The sequence below is a fragment of the Tenrec ecaudatus genome, chromosome 6 (assembly GCF_050624435.1).
Source record: "Tenrec ecaudatus isolate mTenEca1 chromosome 6, mTenEca1.hap1, whole genome shotgun sequence".
Classification (NCBI taxonomy): domain Eukaryota; kingdom Metazoa; phylum Chordata; class Mammalia; order Afrosoricida; family Tenrecidae; genus Tenrec; species Tenrec ecaudatus.
Window position 1 is genome coordinate 10241684 of NC_134535.1, and position 17922 is coordinate 10259605.

The 17922-nt window shown below is 50.3% G+C and overlaps 1 protein-coding gene across 3 annotated transcripts in view; it reads left to right on the forward strand.

Moving 5' to 3' along the window:
- Positions 1 to 15683, forward strand: part of TNRC6B (trinucleotide repeat containing adaptor 6B) — a 293374-nt gene extending 277691 nt beyond the window's left edge. For all 3 annotated transcript variants that reach the window (XM_075553605.1, XM_075553606.1, XM_075553607.1), the window contains 2 exons: positions 769 to 908; positions 3516 to 15683. In XM_075553605.1, the coding sequence (XP_075409720.1) occupies positions 769 to 908; positions 3516 to 3903 (528 nt within the window). In that variant the 3' untranslated portion in view covers positions 3904 to 15683. The remainder of the gene's footprint in view (positions 1 to 768; positions 909 to 3515) is intronic.
- The last annotated feature ends 2239 nt before the right edge of the window (positions 15684 to 17922 follow it).

The following is a 17922-nucleotide window of genomic DNA, read 5'->3' on the forward strand; positions in this document are numbered from 1 at the left end:
CAAAAGGGCCAAGTGCTGTTGCTGGGCTCAGCCTCTGGAAAGACTGGTGTAGGTCCTTCAGGGTTTCCGTGGTACGACCGCAGAATGTTCCACTGCCGCTGCCAGAAGGACAGTGATCCCAGGCGATTCCAGGAGTCATTTGTCTCCCCCCGCAGCAAGGAGTTGCACTGCTGAACTAAGCCTACTGAAGGTCTCGCCAGAAACCCTGTGTACCAATTGGCAAAGGTGACGTCACCTGAGGGCAGCCAAGGACTCGGGCTAGGAGGTAGAAGTGGGGCTAGGACCTCCAGAGGGCCAAAGTGGATGTGAGTGGGGCCAGCAGCATTCTGTGTCAGCAGATGTTCAGCAGAGCTTTTCTTGGGAATGGCTTTCTCTTGAGCTCCTTGCGAGCTTATGAACTGGCAGGTGGGCGAATGCTCCATCAGCGGTGATGCTGGGAAGTTGGGTACCATCTTAGGTTCTGCCGTCTAAGGCCCTGACAGCCCACACTCACTCTGGACCTAAGTAGAGCACACCTCAGGTCAAAGCAGATCCTTTTGCTGTGAGCAATATCCACGCACAGTTTTCTGTGTGCCTGAATGAGCCCTTGAGATGAGCCCGGGGTGTGCCCACCTTAACCTCTGCGACGAATGACTCGCTCCACGCACCGCCTTTCTCTGCTTGGAGTGCTTCATTCCCCTCTCCAAGACTGAGGTGTGAGGGGTCCACAAACCAAGTCGTTGTCATCCTCCCGTTCCTGCCTCATGTGTGTCACTTGCTGTTCCCTAGATTGATGGGTCAACGTTGAGAACGATCTGCATGCAGCATGGCCCACTGCTGACATTCCATCTGAACCTAACGCAGGGCACTGCCCTGATCCGATACAGCACCAAACAGGAGGCGGCCAAGGCCCAGACTGCACTGCATATGTGAGTACCCAGGCCCAGAGCCCCAGAGTCCAGCACATGCGGACTCTGGCTCATGCTAAGCACTCCTACATTGTGCGTCCTACTGGTCTTGCCCCCCTAACCAAGGATGGTCCGACCTCTAGATCATCAGCCAGCCAGTCATTAGAATTTCACACAGCACTGGTGACTCCATGGGTACCTGTTAAGTGCCACAACTACAGCGGCATTTGTGCCCGTGAGAAAGGTCACAAGTGCTGTCATTTTGGGTAATAGATTCTGGCCACCTACTGTGCCCTCTTTGTAGGTGGTGAGGTAGTGTTGTGCTATGCCGAAGATAGGTGGGCCTAGAGCCAAACATGATCACCCCCTCACTGCCTCAGACTGGCCAACGTGACACTCCTGCTGGCCGCGGTGCCAGGACAGAAAGCCGTAGAGCCAGTGTGTGCTGCGGAGGTGGCGGCCCTGAGATTAAGCGCACATCTGGAGGGGCAAGCCTGGGCTGCCACGCTGCTCTGTGTGCCATTTTCCTCCCCACGGGGACAGGTGAAACAACCCCAGGACAGAACCCTCACCACCCTCCCACTGCTGCCAGGTGCCATCAAGTCGACTCCTAGCGACTCTTGATGTCAGAGGTGAACTGCTTTGTAGGGTCTTCTTGGCTGCCATGGGTATATGGATGCCAGGTCCTTTCCTGGGGAGCTATTGGCTGGCTTCAAACTATCAACCTTCTAGTTGGTAGCTGAGCACTTAAGGAGCCGCCAGAACGCCTGCTAAGATGCAGCGTGGTGAGTTAACAGACTCTTAATGGCCATGTTGTCTGGAATATATGGGGGGCTCCCCCATACAACAGGAGAAAATCTCTGCCTAGCAGAGCTTTCCAAGTACACATCATCCCCACCCCTCACCCCCCAGCTAGGCGAGCATCAAGCAGCCCGCTCTGAGTTAGTACACACAGTAGCGACACCTAGGAAGTTTCTCACTGGTCTTGGAATTGTTTCGTAAAAGCAGTTTCGCTTGAAGCTCATTTTGGTGACCGCCGAATTAAGCGAACATGGTGTGACTGAAATTTTGTTTCCTGCTCTGGGAAAAGTGCTGCAGAAACGGCTGTGATGTTGAACACAGCTTACACGGGCAGCACTGTGGGAACAACTCAAGTGTACACGTGGTTTTCTCATTTCAAAAAAGGTGAAGTGTAGATTGATGACAAACCTTGTTCTGGACATCTGTCAACTTCCCAAACAGGCAAAAATGTCAACAAAATTCACACACTTGTGCTGGAAGACTGACAAGATGGGGAAGTTACCTGGACTCTCTTGGAGCCTGGTTCAGCAAACTTTAGCAGAAGATTTGGGAATGAGAAGGGTCACAGTGAAGTTTGTGTCTCAGGTTCTGACTGACCAGCAAAAAGAGCATGAAGTGGAAACATGCGGTGCTTTGAAAGAACAGCTCTGAAGAGACCCAGACTTTTTTCCCCAAGGTCATTACTGGTGACGAGACATGGTGCTATTCTTAACTGTGAAAGCAAACTTCAATCAAACCAGTCATCACCATGCCCAAAAAAGAGCTCGTCAAGTGAAATCAAAGATCCAGACGATGCTCCTTTGTTTTTGATGTGAGGGAGATAGTGCATTTGGAGTTCATTCCACCAGGTCCAACTGTTAATCAGGTTTTCTATTTAGAAGTTCTGAAAAGATTGCGTAACAGTATGTGACAAAACAGGCCTGATTTGTGCCAGATGGGGGACTGATTTTGCCACCACAACTATGCACCTTCTCATGTAGCCATCTCAGTACTCCAGTTTTTGGCAAAAAACAGCATGCCTCTCTTGCCCCAGGCACCTGACTCACCCGACCTCGCTCTGCGCAACTTCTTTTTGTTTCCGAGAATGAATAGGGACATGAAAGGACAGTGATCTGATGGCATAGAAGAGGTGAAGAGATACGAGGGAGGTGCTGTCAGCCATACAGACAGATGAGGTTGAAAATGTTTCTGAGAATGGAATTGCAGACTTGGACCAAGTGTATTGAGTGTAATGGAGAGTACTTTGAAGGTGATACGGTTATTTTGTAAAGAAAATTTAACACATAGGTTTGAGGGACAAAAATTCCATTTGGGTGGGTACCCCCTCATATGCCTCCCTACACTGGAGGCTGTCCACTCCGTCCATTCTGAGCCCTGCAGAACAGAGTAGAACTGCCCCGTGGGGTGGCTTAAGGCTCTTGACTGAGCAGACGGCCTTGTCACCTGGCCACCCGCAGAGTGGCTGGCAGCTGAGCACCGTATTCACTGCATCACCAGGATTCCTCATGCGTGCATAAGCCATTAAGCTAATTCCTATTCTCAGTGATCGTCTATTGGTTTCTAAGACTGTAAATCTTGGTGGAAGGAGACAGTCTCATGTTTCCCCCAAGCTCCAGCTGATGGACTTGAACTGCCTACCTTGTCGAATTGGCCCAATGCTAACTACCTGGGCCCCTTCGTCTCTGTCTAGCATCCCGGTAGCATGGTGGGTTTTGAGATTTATTGATATCCTGTGGTGTGGGTGCTGCTGCTTAGGCAGCATCTTTGGACTTCAGGTCCCTGTGCCTGTGGGAGGATTGTCCTCAAAGCCCCCCTTTTCCCCTCCAGGTGTGTGTTGGGGAACACGACCATCCTGGCTGAGTTTGCCACCGATGATGAAGTGAGCCGCTTTCTGGCTCAAGCTCAGCCCCCGACACCGGCAGCAACCCCAAGTGGACCGGCCACAGGGTGGCAGTCGCTGGAGACCAGCCAGAGCCAGTCAGACCCTGTGGGACCGGCCCTGAATCTCTTCGGTGGCTCCACTGGGCTCGGGCAGTGGAGCAGCAGTGCTGGCGGCAGCAGTGGGGCCGATCTGGCTGGTGCCTCGTTGTGGGGGCCCCCCAACTATTCTTCTAGCTTGTGGGGAGTCCCAACTGTGGAAGATCCCCACCGGATGGGAAGCCCTGCTTCTTTACTACCTGGTGACCTTCTGGGAGGAGGGTCGGATTCAATCTGAACTTAGAACTTTCAACTCTGACCTCGTGACCTTTTTTGGAACAGCAGCAGCACTAACTTGACCTTTTCGTTTTTTTTTTCAACTTGCAATAAATACATTTTTAAAAGGAAAAAAGAAAACGGAGAGAGGAGAAAAAAAAAAGGTGGGTCATTGACAGACTGTCTGAGCACATAGTTGCCTCCCTTATAACTTCAGTTTTTTCGTTTGGAATATGAATCCAAAAGAGAACATATCACTCTTGAAATACTTGAATCATGAACGCCAACCTAGAAAGACAATGTGAAGCAAGTACACATACCATTTAAATTTAAACACGAAAAAATTAAAAAAAATTAGTTTCTAGTTTTTCACTTTTTTCATGTTATACGGAAGTTGTTGCTAAGAAACATATATACTGAAAAAAATAGCTTTTTAACTTTGTTTGCACTGGGTGTGTTTCCGTCCTTAGGTCTACCATGTCGGGGAGGGAGGGGAATTCAAAAGAATTGTTGGGGGTGGGGTGGGAGGGAAGACTTGACGGAGCCTCACTTTAAAAACAAAAACACACACAAAAGAAAAAACCTTCAAAAAAACAACAAAAAAAGAAAACAAGAAAAAAAATAACCGAGGAAAAAAAATTTGTGATTGGCTGGTTGATAAATACCAGTGTGTTCTGGCACATGTAACTGCCCAGGCATGCTCGTTCTGGTATGTGTGTGCACGTGTGTTCATGTGCATTCGCGTGCATCTTTCTCTGTCTCTGTGTGTGCGTGTGCGTGCGCGTGCCCCTGTGTCTGGCCCTCTTCTCCACCCCCACCCCACCCCGACTTCTCAGAAAGCTGCAGCGCGGGTAGAATGCAGGCTGGCTTTGGTGGTTGAACTCTGAGAACACCACAGAGCCCGAAGCATCTCCGCCTCGAGCCAGAGGAACCGCGCACCTTGACCGGTTGGTGCACCGGCTGCGCCTCCGCCGCCTCCTGCCGCCTCCTGCCTCCCTTGGGCGCACTGCCAAGTCCAAAACCCGAAGGAGAGCGGCAGCCCCTCTGGAAGCAACGGTGCGCTGGTTTCTTTCCGGTTTGGGTTTGGTTTGGTTTCCGGATGCTTCTAAAGTTAGTGGCCACCAGGTGCAGCTGACTGTCCGCTACCTTTCGTGCAAGCCTCTTGGGTGAATCGGCGCGGAACCGGGAGAAGCGAGAGCGCTTGGAATTCGTGGACGTCTCCAAGGCAGACCCCGCCGGAGAACGGAGCGCGCTGGGCGTTGCATGCTGCCTCAGAGGCAGAGCACGCCAGGTTCCCCTTCCTGCCGCCTCCTCACCTGTGCGACCCGGTCTGAGAAATCCACTGCAAAATCAGGTAATGCGGACTCCAGCGCCCTGCCGTCCCTCGGCCACCTTCTGCCTGCCTGCCCGCCCGCCAGCGGTGGACAAGCGGCCGCCGTCCCCGAGAGCCCGCAGCTGCTCCCTCGCTCCCCTGCTGCGCGTTACCTGTGCCAGGCCGCGGTGCGCCACAGCGCCCGGCCATCACTGACAGAAACGTTTACTCGACGAATGTTCTTCAACCAGTGTGTACTTCAAGCGTTTCCTTTTGTTTCTCTGTGTTGTGTATTTCCTGTGTACGTGGTTTTGCTTAGGCAGGTATAACTTAGCAAAGACTTTTTTAAGTATTGCACCTTTTTTTGTTTTTGTTTTAACCTTTTTTTTGGTTTGTTTTTCCTTATATAATGTTGCTTTTAAAACAATTTTTGGTATTTAAAGACTATTTTTAAAGCGTCAATGTAGTAGTACTCTGGGCAGACTAGGGGCAACTTTGAATCCAGAGTTATCACCAACATGTATGTACTGATGTTGGAATCAACATGTATCAAACTGCTTATTGTGAAGAGAGTCTTCTCAGACCTGGAGGGGTCGCCTGTTACAAGAAGGCAGATGTCGGGCGGGGGTGGGGGAGGAAGTAGCCACTGGAGCGCCCACGTGTGTGCACATCCCGCGTCTGCATTACACTGTTTCAACATAAAGTGCCGACACTCTGTACCAGCAAATACCTGCCCATTCCAACCCTTGGTGGGAGCAGACCTCCACTGTCCTTGGTGACTCGCTGCTAGTGAGGACAAGGGAGTTTTTCTTTCTTTCCCATCTTCAGTGAAGGATACAGCGATGCCTAATGTCTTGGGCTCGTAGCGCGTGTCTGTGCGTGAGGGGGTGTGTATAGGAAAAGGCAAAAACAGAAACAAAGACCCCGAAATCTTTGCACGGAAGTGGTTTTGTGAGACAAAGAATGGGAAACGGTCGTCTTCTTGGCTTACCCTGCTATAAACCTAGTCCGGAAAGAGATTGACATGCATCGTGCAAATGAGCACTGCCCATCCAAGTCTTTGTGACCTTGGGAGGGTAGATGGTCCGTCAAGCTTGAGTTTGCAGTGTCTGGCTTGGTCCCATCGAATGCCTTGTAGGACAAGAACTGTCCTCCTGCTCTCCTGTTTCCATCACCACTACCCCTTCCTTCTCTTCCCACAAACAAGCGTCTTCTTCCCACCCTGTTGCTTGTGTCCCAACTGTCTGAGCAGCGCCCTGCCATGGGCTGACTTCCAGGGGAAGAACAGCTGCGTCACAGCGTCTACGAAAGGCGAAAGCTTAGTGTCCCTGGTTCAGGAGCAGATCCCAAGGCTCCCGTGGGCCTCAGGAGGCCCCATCCATCCACTGCCTCTTGTTCCCCTGCCATTCTGCCCGTCCTCCTCACCTGCCTGTTTTCCTTGACCTGCACTCTGGGTTAGTTGAGTTCCTTAACGATACTACGGTGAAAGCCGGGTGCTAGAGCCCCTCTTGTTTACAAGACATACTGAGGGATTTGAAATATGTAAAAATAAACAGGAGAAGCTAAAATGTTCTTCCATCATAAGCTTAAAGGGAAAAAAATTTTACTTAAAAAAAAGACCAAAAAGTACGTGTGTATATATATATATGTACACACACACACACACACACATATATATATATATAGACGTATAAATATATATTTTAGATGAAGACTAACTCTGGGAGCATTTAACAGTGTTTTGGTGTTTTGTTTTTTGGTTGATTTTTGTTTTTGACGTTTATTTTCCTGCTTTACACTTTGCAAGTATTCTCAGGAATTCTGGGGTAGGAAGCCAGTTTTTTTGAAGATGGTTTATTTAACCATATCTTATCCTAGCCTGATGGCTGTTTCTTTCCTGTTGATAAACTTTACAAGATCCTGAAACTTCAAAAAGTTAATTAAAAGAGAAAAACATTTTTTTCCTTTTTAACTCAAAAAGAAAAGTCTCCGAATGTGGTTGTCTATTACTGCAGATCACGCATTTTAAACTCTATAGAAAGCAATCTTTTTTTTAAATGATCAATTTAGCAGTGACCAATGAATTCATGAGCTTCAAAACCATGGGGCTTGAAGGACTGAGCTTTGATTAAGAGCTCTGCCATGGATTCATTTGGAACTGTGTTTGATTTCATGGGAGACGTTTGGTGTGTGTGTGTATGTAAATACTGTCACCTCTTTACTCTTTTACATTTAAGACTAAACCGAAATCTCCCCCTTTTTTTTGGCGGGGGTGGGGGAGGGCATTGTTTTCAGAGGAAACCTTCCGCCTGTCCTTCCCACACCAGGAACAAAAGGAAGGACGGAACAACAGCTTCGAAAGCAAGAGACAGCTCGCATCTCGGTTTGGAAAGAGTCAGGAGTTGTAGGTTGACAGTATGTGGAACAAATTGTGCATGTAGGCATCACTAGGGGACAGTCATCTAGGGCCTGTCCTGTTAATGAAGACTGCCTCTGACCTCCACCAGGTCGTCGGGGAGGCGGAGACCGAGAAGAAGCGAATACAGAACAAGGGACGTGTACTTTGATTCACTCCCAGCTACTGTTGTGCTCATTCTAATGGCTGTTTTTTGACGATCTGCTGCTTACTTGTCCCCTCCCCTCAGCTGGACAGGGAGAGTGTACCCTGTCCATTTGGGGTGACATTGTGTTCTCCTTTTGTATTTTCCTCCTGGGGGCCCAGTGTCAGAATTCCCTAGCCTGACCACAGCTTCTTGCAGACACCCAAGCTTCCCAGTGGGAAGGAAGCTGCCCCTTGCCAGTGAAGGGAGTGTGTGGGTCGCTGCCTGCAATTTCTCTCAAACCGCTATAGTGCCTTCATACGATACATACAGGCCGACGTCCTGCGCAGCGGGGAGGCTGTGTATGTGCACATGGTCCAGCCACCCTGAAGACAGCAAGATGCGTACCCACCAGAGAGATGGAAGTGGTTCTGGACAGGCCCCGGAGGCAGTGGGCTAGATTTAAAATCAGTCCCCCACAACTTTTTCTCGTAATTCGTTGAAAATCTAGGAAACTGGGCCTGTGGTGGCCCCACCCCACCCTGCTGTGCACCAGCTGCTTCTTCAGTCAGGTCCTGTGACTCGGGTCCTCTGTTGGGGGCGCGGGCGCAGTAGAAAGGGCTCCTGTTATTCTGCCCGTGGCCCCTTGTGTTGCTTTGTTCTCTCCCTGTCCATGGTCGGCTTGCTGTGTTGGCTGGCAGCCGCCTCAAAAGCGACACTGAGGAGAGACGTCACGTGGGCCCCCATTCACCAGGGGTGGTCTGCCCGCCCGCCGCTCCTGTGCACGGACTTGTCGGCCACCTTGTCATGGAGACTTACTTGATGGACATTTCCCCTGTGGCTTTGAGCCTTCCCGGGGTCACGCATTTCCTCGCCATGTGTTTTTCTAAACGTGATGCCCAGTTGCCAGAGGTGCCCGTCCCTTCAAAATCACGGTTTTTGGCCCCCTCCCAAGTCAACCAAGAGAAGAGCAGCACCGCCAGGGTGGGCGCACCCTCTCTCAGCACAGCGGCCCTGCTGTCACAGGAGACCAGTACCACGGCCTGGTTCTAGGTTTTAAAACTGAAAACTAACTTTAGCTCTCCAAGACGCTGTGAAGAAGCGGATGGCCCGTTTAGCATCTCTGACCCTGAGACCCCAGAGGTCAAGATTTTTCACCACAACATTTTGCAGACGTTACCATAGCAATGCTGCACTTTACGGCTCCAAAGAAAAGTCTCACCAAACGTCTCCTGGTAAATCTATACTTCCGGTGTGTGGCCCCTTGGCCTGCTTACTTTCAAGCAGCTTGATTTTTATTTTATTTTATTTACCCCTTTTACAATGGCTCCTGATTGAAGAATTCTTCTGCCTCTTCTGAGGTGAATGTAGCATACATAAATTAGCAGTTGGCTTCTTCCAAGTTCTTGTGGGCTGACTGGTGTTTCAAGTATGCGAAGAAGAGAGCGCAAGCAAGTAAGGCGGGTGGGAGGGTGGAAATGGTCCCTGCTTCAGAATTTGGGAGAGCCTTTATTGACAGAGTTTGGGGAAACTCTGTGCCCTAGGCTATGGTTGCAAATAGTTATTCTCCCTTTCAGTAAATTTTCTGGAAAAGAGAAGCAGGGTTGACAGCCAGGTTCTATTTCGACCTCACGCTGGGTAGTTTTCTCCATTTCATTTCATTATTTTTCTTTCTTTCCTTTCTGGATCCTGACACTTCTGAAGTTGCCTGTGTGCTGAGCAAAAAGCTTACTCCAAGCCTGTTTTTTTTGTTTTGTTTTGTTGCTGCAGGGTAAACAGGATGTTTTCAGCCACCTTGCTGTGGCTGACATTTCCAAGCTCAGAGAACAATTGAGTCTCTGTGAAGACATCCCCATTCTCCCAGCCTCCGAGTGAACAGTCAGTATAGAAACCTGGGCAGAGTACTGTTAGGGGAGCATTCTTGTGTTGTGTTTGGTCTGAGGTTTCTGTACAGTCTTTTAGGTGCAGGGATATGTTTTTAGCAGAAAGAATGCAAACCAAACTTTCTTTGCCAGTGTTTCGCCAAGTTTGGCCGCGGGCACTTCCTGTCTATGCATTCGCCACACTCCTTAGTGTCCCTGCAAAAGGCATTCCTGGTCCGTGGCCAGCAGAAGCCGAGTCGGTCGTGCAGCTAAAACACCCTGGTTCTGTGTGTAGAGAACAAATGGTCAGTCCTGTGCCCTCCATGGTCATTCAGAGAGCAGGATGCCCTTGGCCCTGCTCCCTCTGCTGTCTTGTCTGCCTCCTGGAAGCGGGCACGTGGACTCAGCATTGACAGGGACACCGTCATGTGCCAGGAAAGTAGCTGTGTCTCCCGTATCTTCACATACCCGCTCGTGTGGTTGTAGGTCTGTGACCAGTGCCAAAGGTGTGGTGTTTTGTGAGATGGCCCCATTTGTCAGTAATAGTGTTCTTTCTTGACTTTGTATTTGGCAAGGGGTGGTGGTGGTGGTGGTGGCTTCACGACCTTTAGATGGGGAATAACGATCCATCCCAGAAATCTTAGGACCTTAGCTTAATAGAAAAACACTCATCGGCAGCTCTCCCCATGGTGGCCTCTCACAGCCCCTCCTCTGGCCCCCAGAGGCAGAGACCAGAAAAGACCATCTCTGAGCAGGTAACCAGAACTCAGGGGAGGGAGCAGAGAGCTCTGCAGATGCAGGCCGCCCTAGCACTCTGATGTTAGCCATGTGTCCCACACTGCCACTGCCCAGAGGGCAGGTGCAGTGTTCGCCTCACCAAATTCAGACACTTCCCCCTTGCAGTTAGCTCTTCACCTGCATCTGTCTCTAACAAGAAAACAACTATGCATGCCCCGAGACTCCTCGCTGCCCTGACCCCCAGGGGTCTCAGCAAGGCTCAGTGGTTGGACCATGACGAGGCCAAGCCCATGGGAGAGAAAGGCCAGGTAGACCCAGCAGGCTGGAAGTACCCTCCGCTTGAAATCAAAGCCCGTGGTGTTTTCCCAGATCACCGCGGTCAAGGCCTTGGAGCTAAATTCCAGTCCCATTTCTTGCCAGTGTTAGTACCTAGAATGGTTTTCTTTCCGTCAGCGATGTTCCTGCACACTGCGAATGGTCAGCAGCACAGGGAGGTTGTGGAGTGTGTCCCCCCCTCCACCCCCCTGCCCAGGTGACTGAGGGGGTGGAACAGCTGTCCCGTTAGAACTAGCCTGACAGCAGGGTTTTGAGGAGAGGAAACACGCAGATTCTAAATGTCTTCACCAAAAATGGACAGGGGGCACTTACAATGCAGAGAGCTTTGGGGCCCTTTAAGAACTGGCCAACCTGGTAAAGGCAGCATAGCCTCTCACAAGTGATGTATTCAGCGTGACCCTGCTTGCCGGAATGTTCAAGATAGGCTGGAATAAATGTGTTTAAAACACCAACCCCCTACTCCACCTTTTACATTTCTTCCCAGGAGTTAAGTAAGTGTAGTATTTCTGGATGTGCCTTTGTGAGTACAGAGACTCTCCTACCCAAGGAGGTTGCTGCACAGGGGGGTACGGCCGGACAACCAGAAGATGGGCAGCTTAGTCTTCAGGGCCATCAGACTTCCTCCTGGAAGTCCCTGCGCTGCTGTGGAAATTTCACTCACGCCCATATTGCACACTGTCACTAGTGGAAGAGAGAGCGCCTGGGACCCAGACCAGGCAGTCATCTGGTGAGGGAGCCCCAGTTCGCTTGAGAGTGCAGGTTATGCCTAACTGTCTGGACTTGCTGGTTTTCTTCTTGTGTGCGTGTGTGTGCGCAGTGGCTTGCTCGGCACTGGCCATCTTTCTTCCCGTTTTCTGTAAGCACTGGAGAATCGCAATGTGGTGACATTCACGACACATCCACGCATGTCAAGAAGGGTGCTTTTGAGCTTCTGCCGGGGGTGGGCCGCGCCCCACCCTTTTCCCGGATGGACGTCCCAGTGTTGCTGGGGACGCCAACAGGGTGTGACATTGCAGGACAGAGGTTTTGAGAGAGCAAGGGTGCCGTGTCCAAGCCAGAAGAGAGACAGATCTGAAGCCCTGTGTTCGTTCTTCAGAACTGCTGTGAGCTGAGGCAGCTGCGGTGTCTCTTCTGGTTTTTAAGCTTGTTTTCAACGATTCCACCTCTTCTTCTCGCTCTCCATCTTTTAAAGAAATCACAAGTGGATGCTAAGGGCCATTTCCTTCCTTCAGGCACCTCCCAAGGGGGCACTGGTCCTGGGCTGGGGATCCTCCAGCCTGGCCCAGGACAGCGCACAGGGGAGCTGAGCTCTGAAAAGCTCTCTGCATCACTCATTCCTCGCCAATGGCCTTGAAATGTATTATTATGCAAATGTGAATTTTGATACTGAATTTAAGAAGAGGTTGCTGGGTTTGGTGTTTTCCAAAAAACAAACAAAAAAAGGTGAAAAAAAAAGGTCCCATGTGTGGTCATCATTGCTCCTTTGTGTTGTACGTGAATTGATTGTAACTATGCATTCTACAGGGCGGGGTGGTTTTGCATCCTTGTTCTCCAGTTTCTGTGTCCATGGTGTCCTGGGGTGGGGGGAGGGGCCGGCAGCGGCCAGGCCAGGTCAGCACAGTGAGGTCAAGGAGACTGGGCAGGGGGCCTTGCAGCTCCCCTCACCCAGTCTGGCACCGCATTCCCCATGCGCAGTTACTGCCGCTTGACACTGGGGCCATCTGGCTCCAGTGTTCTCCTCCTTCCTGAATTCAGACCCTTTCAAGCTCAGGAAACCACGCCTCCCCGTGCTGACCTTCCAGCTAACCTGGGTGGGTGTCAGTTCCAGAAAGATCCTTCTCTCACGCCTTTGGCCTGTTCCTTTTTTAGTTGTGTTTTGTTTGTTTGTTTGTTTGTTTTTAAGAGTCAGAAGTGAACTTACTCCCAATTATAAGGACTTTGCCTTGCTGTGCGGGGAAGAGGCCAATTCTTGGCAGACAAAATAGGATCCCCTTCCTTGTCCACCATCTCTCCCGCCAAATAGCATCTCTACCCCTCTGGCGGCTGGGAAGCTGGAGATGGACGAGCAGCTGGGGCTGGGGGAAGCCCCTACCCCTTCTCTGCCCTAATAGGAGGCCTCTGTTGCTCTTGGCAGGCGGGAGCGTCCCCTCTGCGTCCATCCAGTCTAGGCATTATTTGTGACACTCAGTATCCGTGCAAGAGTCGTGCCAGCTGTCTCAGTGTTCTCCAGCCAGCAGCGATCACGGTTGCTGGTATTCACAGTACTGTAATGAGTAGTAGACTTGGTCACAGGCTCCCCGCGCCTGGGCCAGCCAGCGCAGGCGCAATCTTATCAGGGTTCCAATCTGTTAGATTGCCTTGAAACAAAACGCAACCAACCAGAAAAAGGAAATCCTGACGTTCCTAACACAAAGCGATACCTCGAGGTACACTCCCCTCCCACCCTGTGAGCCCTCCCCCCCTGTTGTCTTCGTCTCCGACGTCCGTAAGGTGTCCTTTTGGAAACTAGGAACGTGTAAATAGCAGGATCACTCTTTACGTTTTCCTTTGCTGTGAAAGTAACCCTGAAATATGATGTTTCCCTCTTTGTTTTTGTTCTCAAGCCATGAGGAGTTTCAGACCATCTTCTTCCATGTCTGGGAGGGGGCAGCAGAGCAGGTCAGGGTGGCGGGCGGCAGTGGGAGGCGCCCTGTGGTCCTCTGCACTCGGCCAGAGCAGACCACTGTCAGGCAGAGCTGCCGTCTCAGGCCTTGGCGGGCGGTGCGTCTGGCTCACTCGCTCTCAGAGGGCCCACAACCGCCGGGGGGGTCCCAGAATGTTCTCTGTGCATGACTTTGAACCCCAGCCTCTCGGTTCAGAAGTGCACCCCAAACCCTGAGCTGCAGACCACAGAGGGAAGGGAGTCGAGGGCGGAGCTCTGGGACTTGTTCCTTCATTGCTTTGGAGCGGGTCTGCTCTCCTCCGGAGACACGCACAAGCAGCCTCCTCAGACCTTCCCAGCATCTCTGAGTCTTAAAGCTGACGTGAAATACGTTTACCCAATGCTGCTCCCCAGGACGCGTCAGCCACCGCTCGCCGCGAGATGAGGGCACCCCACGGCAGGACCGGGATGGATAGTGTTGCCTAGCTGCTGCTCCACAGACAAGCCACCCCTTTCTGTCAAGCCCTTTGGTTTGCGCTCACTTTGGCCTAGTAATGACGACTTCCTTTGGGGGAAGAAGCTTGGTTCTCAGTGCATGCTGTTCTGCACCTGCCTCCTCCTTCCCGTGAGCCCCACTGGTTCCTCCTGCTCCCACCCACCTACCCACCCACCCACCCACCACCACCTCGGACAGCGCTCCCAAAGGGCTTCGCTAACCTCTGCACTTCCTTCCCGGACACTCCCACACTGCCGCCCTTTGCACACCACGCCAGTGACCAAAGTGTACCCAGCGCTCCCACAGAAGACACCCACCACGGTGCAAGCACCAGGAAAGTGCTCAGACCCGCGCACGCTTCTGCACCCTTGGCCTTAATCTCAGCGTGACTTACGGTGCAGGAACATGTTCACAGGTTTTCACAACACAGAAACAAAACCTTCTGGAGGCAAAAAAAAAGGCAGAGCAGCTCGGCCATGCCCATCTCTGACTGCCCACTTCGCTCACAAGGTCCTCTCTGTGCCCCCCAGCCCCACCCCGTCCCGTCTTCAGTAACCAAAAACAGACAACAAAAGCAACCTGAGGGGAGGTTGCTGGGCTCGCCTCCCTCTCCATCAAGGTGGGGGCGTGAAATGCTGCTTGGGCTCCGTATCCATCTGCGGGGGGCTATGTTTACACAGTACCACCCTACCAAACGGGGGACAGAGGTGACTAGCGGGCCACCCTTTAGCAAGCGGTAGGTCACTGAGGTTGAACCAGAGAAGAGGGAGGACGAGGGGGCCGGGACTGAGGAGGAGAGTCAGAGAAAGACTCACCTGATCGGTCCTCGGCGACCCTTGGCGCTTGCTCTCCCTCTTCCTCCTCCTTCTCCTCCTCAGCTCCTGTCTTCACGCCCCCTTGGAACAGAAGGTGCACAGAAAGGGCATCAAAGAGAAGCTGTGGGTTTCCAGGAAAAGGCAGCTCTCCAAACTTTGCACACACCACAGGTGACAGGAAGGTACAGCGGAAACACTGTCAGCGGGACAAACCTGTACAACGACTCAATAGCTGCACATATTGATGCTCTCTGCAAGTTACCTATAAGTGTTTTGTTTTTCTTATACTTGAAATAGCTTTTACAATATTATTTTTGGTGGCTTTCTTTTCTCGCTTCTGGTGGGCAGTGGAGAAAGTTGACGGTGGTGTGAGAGGAAGCTTGTGGGGAGGAAAGGGAGGAAATGGCATTGTCTTTTTTTTTTTAATGACATGTAGGTTTAATCAAACTCCCGTACGTTGGACTTGCTCCTCATATTACTGGTTTTACATGGACACAGAAACTAGGCACTTTAGAGGTGCACTTGCATGGCAGGCTGGGCCCCCCTTTTCTATATTTTATTTTACTTTATTTTTTAGTATAGTGGTACTTAAAATCACTGGTTCACTTAAAAAAACAATAAAATGTTAAACTCTACTAATGTACAAATAAGCTGAAAAGTTGCATTTTATGTGTATTTTTTTTGCCATAGCAGGTACTGTATTTCTCATGCTGGATTTCGATAAAAAAAACACACACACACACAAAATCAAACAAAAAGCAAACTAAGGATGGTATTTTGTTGGATTGTGACAGGTTGAATACTGAGCAATTCAGTCTTCGTCATTTCATTAAAGCTGAGAGATGATGTGACCCGAATGGAAGAGTTTTCTGAAGGGGTTGTTTCGTTTCGTTTCGTTTGGGCTTTTAAACAGCTTATTTTTGTTTTTGTTTAGTTTTTTATTTTATTTTGGAAAGATATGATTGTATTATGTGCAACTCAGTTGCTTACATTATAACTACAAATATTTTTGGGTTCCTGGAAAAAAAAGACTAATAAATGTGTTTGGCTGCTAAGCATTTACGATCGTGGTTTCCTGTTTCATTCTGCCCATTGAATTTGCTCATTGGTTGAATGTATATGTGCACTTTTTTTCTCCTTGCTCCCCTGCGGTTAAAACGACTAGGAAGTCGAACCTAGGGCCTTGTTACAGCCTCTTGAATCAGGCTGTCAGCTTGGTGGAATGAGCTGCTCACACTGTCTGGAAGAACGCGATGTTACCCTCGTACCTTTTGTGGGTGCCCTGGGTGATCTGGGTTTGACTTTGCAATGCAAACACCAGAGCAGAAGCCGGAAAGAGAGGAGAGCAAGCCTCTCCCACTGCTGCTGTGCTTGGGGCTCCCCCCAATGCTCCTCTGGTATCTGCTGAAGGCCACTACAGACTTGCCCTTGAAGCTAGGTGTCCCCTGTCCCAGTAGACGGTGCCTTAGGTACCGCTAGCTGCCAAATAGAGATGGGGAGGGATGCCACATGGGAAGATCAGAATTAACGGCTTGGCCCCACCCTGCTATTTCCATAACTGCACTGTGACTATATTTTATACGGTACTGACTTCATTGGACACCAAAGACGTAAACTCTGGAGGAAGCAGGCCCAACCTAGCCCAATAGTTTCACTTAAAAGAATCTTTCCGTGGAGCTAATGCGCCGGAATGATTAGCTGAAACGAATAGATAGAAACAGGTTTTTTGGTTTGTTTTTAGTAGAAACCATTTCATTGTTTATTTTTCAGTTACCAGGACACTCCCACGGCCATCTCAGAGTTCTTCACTATGGCTTATGCCTTTAGGCCAGTTAGTTCACCGTAGCATTTCCAGACTGTTCATACTCGTTAGGGGAGGTTAACGAGTGATTTGCCCACACGCACTTGGGTTCTTTGGACTGTTGGTCTAGGGTTGTCCTCGACTTTCTGGAAGTGGACACCCTGACCTTTCTTCCTGTTCTCAGTCTAGAAGCCCTGCTGGAAGCTGTTCAGCCTCACAGTCGTGGGGTGGGGTGGGGTGGGGGTGGGGGCCCTGGGCTTGGGGTGTATTGGACCGAAACCTACATGAAAGGTGAGACTTCCACCACCACACAGCCATTGTCTTCAGGGCTCCATTGTCTACCCGGCAGTGCCGAAAACCAAACGTCACTCCAGGGCTCCCAAAGGTTCCATGAGGATGTCTATACGCTCATGAAGAATGGCGTGAAAAGGTTATGCAACTTCATCCAGGACCTTTTGGAGCCTCAGTGTGGTGCATCGCTGGGCAGAACGGTAGACGGCAGGGTCTCAGGCCACGGTTCCTGTGGGCTGTGAGCCCTGTGGACTGGTTTCTTCTGGGAGTCTTGTATCTTTCGTTCTCATTCTGCATGTGATTCATCGTATGCTAGATACAAAGTTGTATCTTAGGTGGCATACTTTTTAAAAATCATTTTATTGGGAGCTGTTAAAGACATAAGAATCCATAATTCAATTAGATGGCGCATAATTATACAGTTACTAACACCATCGGTTTCAAAACGTTTTCTTTCTTGAACTCTTTGGCATCAGCTCCCTTTTGTGTCCCCCCACCTCCCTTTCCCATACCCTCAGGGAATCGTTCCTCCCCTTACTCTTATGGAAGGGTTATCTATTCTTGGCTTCCATGCATCCAATGATCATACACAGGTCTAACAAGATTAATGAGGTGAAACAAAGACCCTAATAGTAGGGGAGGAAATATTCAAGAGCTAGAGGATACTTAAGTGTTTCGTCAGTACTCTACCGCACCCTGGATTTATCATCTGCTCTGTGCGGCCCTCTTGTGAGGGACAGTCCAATTATCTTACAGGTGGGTTTGGGGTCCTACTGTGTCCACACTCTTTCAAGTCAATGTGGTTGCTTGTTTTTGAACTTCTGATACCTATTCTCATCGGCACCTCATGATCACACAGCCTGGTGTGCTGCTTCCATGTGGGTTTTCTTGCTACCCTGCTAGATGGTCACTTGTTTAAGTTCAAACCTTTAGGACTCCAGACGCTATATCTTATAATAGCCGGGCACCATGATCTTTCTTCCCCACATTTGCTCACACACCCATTTGTCTTCAGCGACTGTCGACTGTCGGGAAGGTGAGCATCATAGAGGTGAGTATCGTAAAGTATCATAAAGTGAGGTGGCCTCAGACACGGCTCACCAAGTTAGGATGTAGAACACTATGAACTGTGTTACGCCAACCGCCTGATCCGTCCCAGGAGACCAGTGTCCCAAGTCTTTGAATCCAGGAAACTGACCCTCCCTGTAG